The 9,657-nt window shown below is 43.5% G+C and overlaps 1 protein-coding gene across 1 annotated transcript in view; it reads left to right on the top strand.

The window, feature by feature from the left end:
- The window catches only part of LOC147614339 (putative alkaline/neutral invertase F), a 30,839-nt gene extending 26,241 nt beyond the window's left edge, over positions 1-4,598 (top strand). Inside the window, exon 4 of the mRNA XM_086780892.1 lies at positions 4,011-4,598. Within this exon, the coding sequence (XP_086637018.1) occupies positions 4,011-4,300 (290 nt within the window). The 3' untranslated portion in view covers positions 4,301-4,598. The remainder of the gene's footprint in view (positions 1-4,010) is intronic.
- Positions 4,599-9,657: the final 5,059 nt, after the last annotated feature.

Raw genomic sequence — 9,657 nt, 5'->3', positions numbered from 1 at the left:
ACAAGTCGAAAGGTTCATGGATGACTTGAAGACACTGGAGTCTTTGAAAGATGGTTCGTTTAGGAATGACCCTCAAGGCTCGGGATAGTTCAGCTAGACACACACACAGCAGCAATGACCCTCAAGGCTCGGGATAGTTCAAGCCAGACACACAACACAGCAGCAAAGGGGCAAGGATAATTCCAAACCAGGAGTTGTTAAGGCTAAAGAGAGAAGACAATTCTAGTGAGTGACTCAAAGCTGTGACTCTCTCAACAAGGTCAATTCTAGTGAGTGAGTGTCAAAGCCATGACTCCCTCGAGAAGAAAGTTAAGTAACTAACAGGGCAATATTTTAGTGTGATTCCAATGTGCCCATTACAATTTTTTTTTTCTACAGACAAATGAAGAGTTGGAGGAGCCGCCAACGGGGTGGCAGTGCAGCGGTGTGGGTTTGCAACTGTTGATGGGGGTTTCATGAGTTTGAATCCCGGCTGGTGCACCCCTTGGTGCGTGGCCTTGGCCATAGCAAATGCTGCCTACGGGCACTCACCTGGATCCTATATGGGTTAATAACTGCTACTATTGAAGGATCTACTCAAGGGAGGGGAGAAAAGTCATAGGAGGTGGCTACTTCAGAACCAGAGGATGACCATGGAGGAGATACCACCTGTGAGTGTCTTGCAAGGCTCTTTACAGTTTTGGGGCTAGTTGCACACTAAGTGAAGGATGGCATAATGTGGATGTGGGTTAATGCCTTATTCAGGATGTCCGGTAAGTGATATGCCAAAGGAACCGTATACCAAACTGTGCCGAGTTTATGCACAAGTTGGTAAAACGGTATGAGTTTCCTTGATGGGGAACCCCTAGACCAAGGGTACAGAAAATGACAAAGTTTCTAGCCATGTATGTGTGAAAGAACCTTCAGTTGTTGATTTTTTGGCATCATTAGTGGTATCTTTAGGCATTGTTGCACCGCATGAGAATGTAGCTGATGTATCATCCTCACAGCTAGGAAAAGATTTCATTGCAATGGCAATAGTTGCTATTTTTTTTTATATATATCATTGCATTAATTTCCTTGAGTATGTTCCACAGGAGGCTGTCCATAGGGATTGAGAGAGCGGCTAAGGCCAACATGGTGTTGGGGGATATTGGTTTGAGCATACACAATCAAGGAAGTAAAGGTGGATGTAGGTTCCAATCAGAGATTCTCAGGAGCAACGTGACTCTTTGGTCAGCAGTAGGACTCCTTGGATTTTGCAACAAGAGTTTTGGTAATCCATCTGAGCAGATGCATGCGTGATGTAGCCAGTGGGGGCTTGTGGCTTGGGGAGGGGAGCTCCTTAGTTCAAATCCCTGCAGGCCCCCATTGGTATTGGGGGGGGGGGGGGGGGGGGGGGGGGGGGGGTTCAAGCTGGGGGGGGAAGGGGGGTTCAAGCTGCATGCAGGCGGGATGCCAAATTGGGACTACAGGAGGGTATACTCAAGGAGACAAAAAAAAAGCTGCATTAGTGGATGGGTATGCTTAAGTGACTTCTGGAAGGGAGTTTATCAGGAGAAGTCTCACAACAGGGTTTTCAACCCATGCTTTTGCAGAAGTGGGAGGTTCTTCATTAGGTGGTGCTTGATCAAAAGCTTTGTTTGGAGATACACTCGTAGGTTCTTGTGTTGACAAGATGAGGGTGCACTTTCAGAACAGGACGTAGAGCTTTATCCCAGTTCTTAAGGTATCCCACACCTTGGGTCAAAGCAGACTTGAGTTTGTTAAGTTTTTGGAAGCTATATAACTGAAAACAGCTACAGTCTTCGGGGGGGGGGGGGGGGTGGGGGGGGGGAAATGTGACACACCTCACTCTTGGCGGGCAGCATCCATCTCGGATGGGCAAAAAGGAGCAGCCATGAGGAGGCAGAAAGCAGTGTTCATCGGGCAGCCACATGGGCACTAAGGTGTGTGAGTGCAGTTGCTGTTTGTGAGGCAAGCTGACAGCAGTTGGCCAGCCCCAGGCCTAAATAGGGCCGAGGTCCTTCCCAGGTCCAGGCTCTTGTCCCCTAATTCTTATAATTGGATCATCAACGCACCCCTTCTGCCTCTTCACCCAGAGCCCGCACCTCCTGACGCAGCCTCACCACCCTTACCTTGCCATCGATCTCCTCCCCCTCTCCACCTTCCTCCGCAGGCATCTGTACCAGCCGACACCCAGGGCCCGGCTGGAAATGAGATCTCCATCAGGTGTTCTCTTGCAGTCGTTCCCCCAGGATCAGGACCAAGGGTGGGAGAGACAGGGCCCACCACAGGCATCTCTATCACGATCAGGCCAGGACAGAATCTGTCGTCGAGATCTCCGCTCCTGGTGAGACACCCGGGCTTGAGGTTCCCTCCACAATGAACTGATTTGAGCACTTCTCACAAGCTCCCCTGGCTATAGCTCTAGATCCTGCAGTCCAGCTGCAGCAGACAGATCCCCCCCTCCGAGCGGGCTTGGGGCCTGTGCGGCACCCCCTACAACCCAGTCTCAGGCACCCATTTCCCCTGCTGGTTTGGCATCTAGGGAGCAGACGGAGGTTTAAGCATGGCTCCCCCTCCATCGGTTCGTTATCGATTTATTCTGTTGCATTTAGTCGAGAGGCTCCGTCCTCGTGATTACACTCTTTCCAGGCATGAGATGATCATTGTGGATCCTCGGAATGCCGGAGGGTCCTTTGTTCAGTTGGACGCTAGCCCCCCTCTTTGGAGGCTGGGAGTGTGGCTTTTTTCCTTTGTATTAGCAATGTATGCCTTCCCCCTAGAGCCCAGCCATGGAGGAGGCGTCCCGCTATGTTGTGTTTCTTTACTGCTGTAGCAGTGTTTGTATTCTGCCTTCTCGGCAGGTCTCCTTTTAACTAATAGAAGGATCTCTTTTTTGGAAAAAAAAACACTCCCATTCTGCTTTTCCCCCTACGGTCAAAAATCAGCAGCAAGATACCTTTAGCAAGCGTTTCACCTTCGGACAGAGATTCTGAATGTGATCGGGGCTATCTGGGAAATAAAATCTTGAGTAGTTCTTTAGGTTTCCTTCAGTTTCTAGCCATGAGCCAGCTTGGCAGGCTTGTAAAGAGAGTTTTGCTCACAAGAGTAACAGAATAAAGAAGTTCAGGTATCTGTGCATGTTCTAGTCAAAGTCATCTGTTGTTCTTTATCTCTGTTAAATATTTTGCATTGACCCATCCTTTCATGGTATGCATGAAACTAACCTTGGTAGTGAACTGATAATGTAGTCATGGCAGGCTTTTAAGACCTTTGTAATATTATTGATTCCCATGGTAGCAGGGCTACTTGTTTCAGGCAAAATACTATCCCTCATACATTAAGAAGTTGCCAGATGGGGAAGAGGAGTTGGCAGCTTTGTAGTCTTTATCATGGCATGGAGGTTGGCTTTAAGTCTCCAAATTCTCAGTAAAATGGAGGTCTCTAAGATGTTTACCTGTGTGAGATTCTGGATACACTGGTGAATGAAGATGACTGGGGGGACAGTTTGCTTGTTTCCGCTAGACTCATAGAAAAAACAGGTCCGCTGTTTGGGATCATTGGGAGGCAGGAGAAGGGAAACAAAGGATTGCTAGCAGGTGGAATGGTAACCAGACTTTTGGGAGGGAGGGCCATGGTGCTAGCAGGAGGGAGAAAAGCGAGGAGGAACTTGGTAAGAGGAGAAAAGGCTGAGCGGGAGCTGTCTAAGGCAGAGGCAGGCTAAAGGGTACAGATGAGGGGAGTAGGAAATGGAGGAGATGAGGGAGTAGGGAAGACAACGAGGAGTGCAGGTTGCAGTAGCAGGTCAGCAGCAAGGGGAAGCACGGAAGGGGGGAGGGAGCTAGTGGGGGTTTTGGGCAGTTGGGGAGATTGCAGGAGCTCCAAAACAATCAATGTCCCCGCTCCGCCTCACTCCGCGCCCCTGCCCAGGATACTTAGCTGCAACCAGGAGGCATTTTTATGTGTTTTTTTCCCACATTAGAGATGAGCTTCCTAATTGTTTTCTAATCCTGTGTTTTGTGCAGTCCTTCTTTGGTTTTTTACAGCAGCTTGCATCAAGACTGGCAGGCCACAGATGGCGAGAAGAGCAATCGAGCTTGCAGAGCAGAGGCTGTTCAAAGATCACTGGCCAGAGTATTATGATGGGAAGCTAGGCCGTTACATAGGAAAACAAGCTAGAAAGTGGCAGACTTGGTCCATTGCCGGTTATTATGTGGCTAAGTCGTTGCTCGAGGATCCATCTCACTTGGGCATGATAGCCTTGGAGGAGGACAAAAAGATGAAACCCGCCCTCTCTCGATCTGCATCATTCTGACTGATGCATCATTCTGACTGAAAGGAGAACAGACATGGATGCCAAATAGTATAGTAGTTTCCACGTGTGGATGGGATCTAGACTGGACATGGATGCCAAATAGTATAGTAGTTTCCACATGTGGATGGGATCAAAAAGCAAGTTATTGGTAGTCTTGCTGACAAGAGCAGTTATGGTTACGATAAATTGTATGGCATGTACCACTACAAGCATCTTTTCATGGGATTTTGAGGCTAGGACTTCTGGACCAAGAGCATGTTTGGATGATTGTCTTTCTTAAAATGTTCTTGAAATTTTGTTATGGGTATATTCGGTATTTTGTGGTGCCTCGCAAGCTGGAAAACAACATCCATCTGTGTGCGCGCGCGTGTGTGCCGAGTGTACATGCGCATGCACGTTTGTGCAGACCTGCAATTCCACAAGGGTGGATATCTAGGCGGATGTGCACATCCACTTGGTGCACCTTTAGTGAAAGATCTTTGTCGTCCTTGGCAAGGGGGCTTACATGCTTGTGAGATGCCTAGTGCTTATGATGTGAATGGTTGGTCACCGTTTGTACACGCCTTGTTCATGCTTTTTGATTGACCCAAAATGAGAAAGTTTGAGAGCTGTTCTGCAGATTGAAACATAAATGAGGTTGAAATTGAAAAAAACTTGAATCAATAGGGCCCAAATTATGTGGAGGTTGAGGCACAGGGATCACTTTTGACTAACAGTATAAAGCACTCGAGCGAGAGGTTTTAATTAATGAGGATGTAAAAGTGTGTGGTCTTGAATTCAAGCGTGTGTGTGCTAGGTGTGAATGAGTTTTTTTTTAATAGGATGCCAAGGAGATCTAGGAAGTACGTAGGTAAGCTTAAGGTATTTGGGTCTGGGTGTGCTAGTTGTGCAAATGTGGCACCCCTCGCCCTAGATGCACCCCTTTGAAGAATGTGGAATTTTCCATTGTGCTGTAACTTGATTGTTGGCAAACAATTGCTCCTGGATTTGAAATGTTCTGCCTAGAGACTTGGAGTGAGATGCAGCTTAGGTTGCAGAAGGGTGCCTTTGCTCTCTCTCTCTCTCTCTCTCTCATATATATATGCACTATGTATGTGTGGATGAAATACACCCGGCTCAGGTTGAAGGAGATCAAGAGGATTCATCCTCTCTCTCTCTCTCTCTCTCTCTCTCTCTCTCTCTCTCTATGTGTATGTGTGTGTGTAGTAAAGAAGCGGCGTGCACGCATGTTGGAGGAGAGCAAGCGGAGATCGTGTATTCACTCTCTCTGTGTTCATGTGTGTAAAGATACGACATGCACACATGTTGAAAATAAAGCAACCTTAGCTTGTTGAGAAAGTTTGTTATTTTTGTATAAAGCTATACTAGTTTTGCACGTGTATGTGGCCAGCACTGCCCTCACCTGTGCACAGTCTTCCCCTTTGTATATCCTTGCCACGTGGTTAGAGCAGGAAAGGAGATGGTTTTATAGACGATTCACATGTGGCAAGGACGAAAACCTGTGCTTAATAGAATAGATATAATACAATCAATAAGTTTAGGGAGTACGAGTGGTCCAAACTCGCCTCCGGTGGTGGGTCAATTGCCAAATGATGTAAAATGCTTGGAGTAAAGTAATCTTGGGCTTGCCTTTAGTGGGTCTTGGCCTACTCTTTGACATGCACAAAGAATGGACATGGATGTCATTGTACCATCTGTGTAAGTTTCTATGCACACATATGTCCGTTCACGTAGTGCATACTCGTAGCCTCTATACACATGTTTACATCTATGCCACATGCACATAGAACACATACATATGCACATGAAGCACACATACATAGAACACATAACCTTCTCCCCTCCCCCCCCCCTCTCCCAAAAAAACAACACACACACATACATGCATATAGAACACACACATGCACATAGAACAAGAGTATCATTGAATAAGAAACATGTAAAGAATATCCTTGCTTTATAGAAAAGACCAATATAAAAAAACAAAATAGTGGAAGAAGTGAGGAATCAATTGATCGAATTGGTCTAGCAACCATTAGAAAAATGAAGCTTGCACTTCCTATAGCCATCAACTACATCATCAACCATGTAGACACCTTGAGGACTCTTTAGTATCCCAATAGGCAAGTTAGCATTGGCACCCTATGGTGAGTAACATGCTAAGGTTCGTAAAGCATGGCAACACGAAATAATATTGTCATTCTTAATGGCCACAATATTAAATAGATTGGGTCTTGATGGATAATTTCACTAGAGCCAAATGTGCTCCGATAAATAGGCCAATGTATGACATACAGAGTTATCAAGAACCACGCTCCATAATTTTTTATAACACCACGTCTAATATGGTGAAGGATAGTACGTTGGGATGAGTCCGCATAGGAAACTACCTCCATCTCATATCAAACGAAAGTTGCAAAATGTACTTGGAATGAAAGTTACCATGGGAACAAACACTATCTCCAATATTAATGCCACTAATAATTTCTTCATCTAACACCTTTGTGTGGAACTCCTTGTATATTAATCGAGTTCCATTACATAATCCCTTATGGGGAGGATTCAAATTATGTAACAAAATTATTGGAGCATTTTTTTTTCAATACCAGTTGATGAGGTGAATACTCACCATCAAGGTTAACACTATTTAGATACTCTGTTGCATATAGAAAATAACTTCACTAGTATCATTGATTGAATCTACACTCATGTACTCCTTGCTCTCCCCAAGCATTGCACTTAGTGTGGTGCTATTGATTGAGTTAATCTCAAGGTTTTGAGGTGCAAGAATGGCACGCTCTCTAAAATACAATGCATACTCCACAATACTTGAAATCTCTATATATACCCATTCAATCAAGTCATCCATAGTCTAGAATCCAATGTCTAGAATCCATAGTATGAATTCATGTTTCTTTGAGTGTTGTCATTTTGAAGCATTCCATGTTCCATGTAAATTTTAATATTTTAATGTCTCTCTAGATATGTGAGTGTTATAATGCAACATTAACAACATCCTCCCATTAACAACTTGCAAGATTTGTCTAAAATCGCATGCCTAATAATATGACCTTTTCACCAAATAGTTGGTCATTGGACATGATGTCTCTCAATGTCATATCTTATGCTTTAAAGGTATGTCGATGAGTCTTGGATGCCTCATCCCATATTATTAGCTTAATTAGCTTCACACATCCATAAGGTGACCATTAACCGTTATATTGCAGGTACTAGCTGTATGTAGATCCACCAATGGTATTTTGAATCATGAGTGAGCTGGCACCAAGGCCACAATGCCACAATGCCAAAAGATGCATTTACCAAAGTAATTTGCCCCTCCCTATGCAATTAAGAAAGAAAACAATTATAGAGAAAGGTCTTGTGACAACCTCTAGGAGCATTTACATAGATTATCTCCAAAATCTTATTAAAGGCATTCTTTTGACAATCATTTAGAGTTTTTTCCATCCGATTGGCAATTTGTGTCCGCTTCTTAGCATCAAACAGTCTCTCGTCTTGCATTAAACCATCAACCACTAACATAGTTGAGGCATTCTCTCAAAGTCAGCTAACCTTCAACCATGCTATTAAGGAATGTGCAATGGAGACTTGTTCTTTGCCACTTCTTGATGATCATTAAATTCCCCACACATGATTGTAATGCATGAAAAAAATCATCCAAAAGTGCCAATGAAAATCTTTTCTACAAAAGGCTGAGAGATGTAGGCTCACAAAACCTCAAAATTTTGACAAACAAGTGTTTGTTTGCAAGTTTGATGGAACACAGCCTCTTGCATACAAGACATTCTTCATTCCTTTCTACTTGTGTGTAGGTTTGATGGAACACAAGCTCACAAAACACCAAAATTCTGATAGCAAGTGTCTCAATTGTGTGCAAGTTTGATGGAACACAACCTCTTACATACACACAAACCATTCTTCATTACTTTCTAATTGACCTGTAGCTACACACCCTACCTTGAAAGTAGGATAAAGTAACCTACTAAAAGTGTGCAAGTCATAAAAAAACTTATTACCTTTGCAAATAATAAGGAACATATGCAGAAAATATTGCTCGCCAGTAGATGGAGAAATATTTTACATATGGCCAATGCTGTTGCCTAACTTTCTTCTACTCCATTTCACTCTAAACCCACTTGCATGGAAATTCATTATAAGTCAAATCATTTGCATCATCGTACAACTCATTGCATGTGAACCACTTTGTAAGAGTAGTTTTTCTGTTACTTTGTCTATCCAATACACTTTGTAAAACATCGTCGTCTTGAAACACAACATTATTATACATTGAAAGATGAACTCGTAATCTTTCACTCTTCTTTGTGTCCTAGCTTCTTGTAATGGTCACACTTTGTCTTGTGCTTGAGTCTACATTTGTTTTGGTAATGTTCCATCCTTCCACAATGGAATCATGTCTTGGTTGTTATGTTGAAAAGGGCATGCTTCACAGGTGTGCTTCCAGGTAGAGGTAGAGACAGATCATCATTTAAAGGTCAAGGTGAAGGCCGTTATGGATAATAACAACATGACTGTAATATACAAACAGATGGAAGAGGCCAGTCTAGAGGCAGGGGGAGCCAGAGAGGCCAAGGTGATTATAAAGTAATCATAATGTAAATGCAAATAGCATGGAGTGCTATTATTGTGGCAAAAAATGGCAAATTGCAAAGGACACTTATAAAAAGCATAATGATATCAACAGTGGAAAATTGCTTAGGTAACTATGCATCATCAAGTAAACAAGGTGATGATAGAAGTGAGCAACTTCTTGTGATGAAGCAAATGCTTAGTTCCATGACATGAGATGTAGATCGAGAGATATTTGGTATGTGGATTCCGGTGCCTCTGACCACATGACCTGTCATGGGAGTGATTTAGAGATATGTAGAAAATGGAAAAACCATGGTATATGGAAACAGGTAATGATACTGTGTACCCCATTATGCATGTCGGTAAAGTGCATTATCTATGTAGGATGGTAGAATTGGCAAATGTACTTCACGTTCCTAATATTATGAAAAACCTCGTTTCTGTTGGATAGATGGTTGAGCATGGTCTCCAAATGAGGTTCAATCCTTAAGGGTGCTTTGTGGAAAACTTCAAAAAACACTGCTTCTTGGTTGCAAAGGGTAATAGAAATGGCATGATGTTTACTTTGGATGTTAACATACATGGGGTGAAGACAACCATGTTTGTACATGGGGCATGTGTCATTACAAATATTGACACATGGCATAAGTGTACTGGTCATGTCATCACAAATATTGACATATGGCATAAGTGTATTGGTCATGTGAATATACAACAACTAAATTCTATACGCGCCCAAAATATTG

Source organism: Cibotium barometz, chromosome 42 (assembly GCF_041138505.1).
Source record: "Cibotium barometz isolate CiBa-2024 chromosome 42, ASM4113850v1, whole genome shotgun sequence".
NCBI classification, from domain to species: domain Eukaryota; kingdom Viridiplantae; phylum Streptophyta; class Polypodiopsida; order Cyatheales; family Cibotiaceae; genus Cibotium; species Cibotium barometz.
The sequence above is the reverse complement of the archived record's forward strand: the minus strand, read 5'-3'. Positions and strand labels throughout refer to the sequence as shown.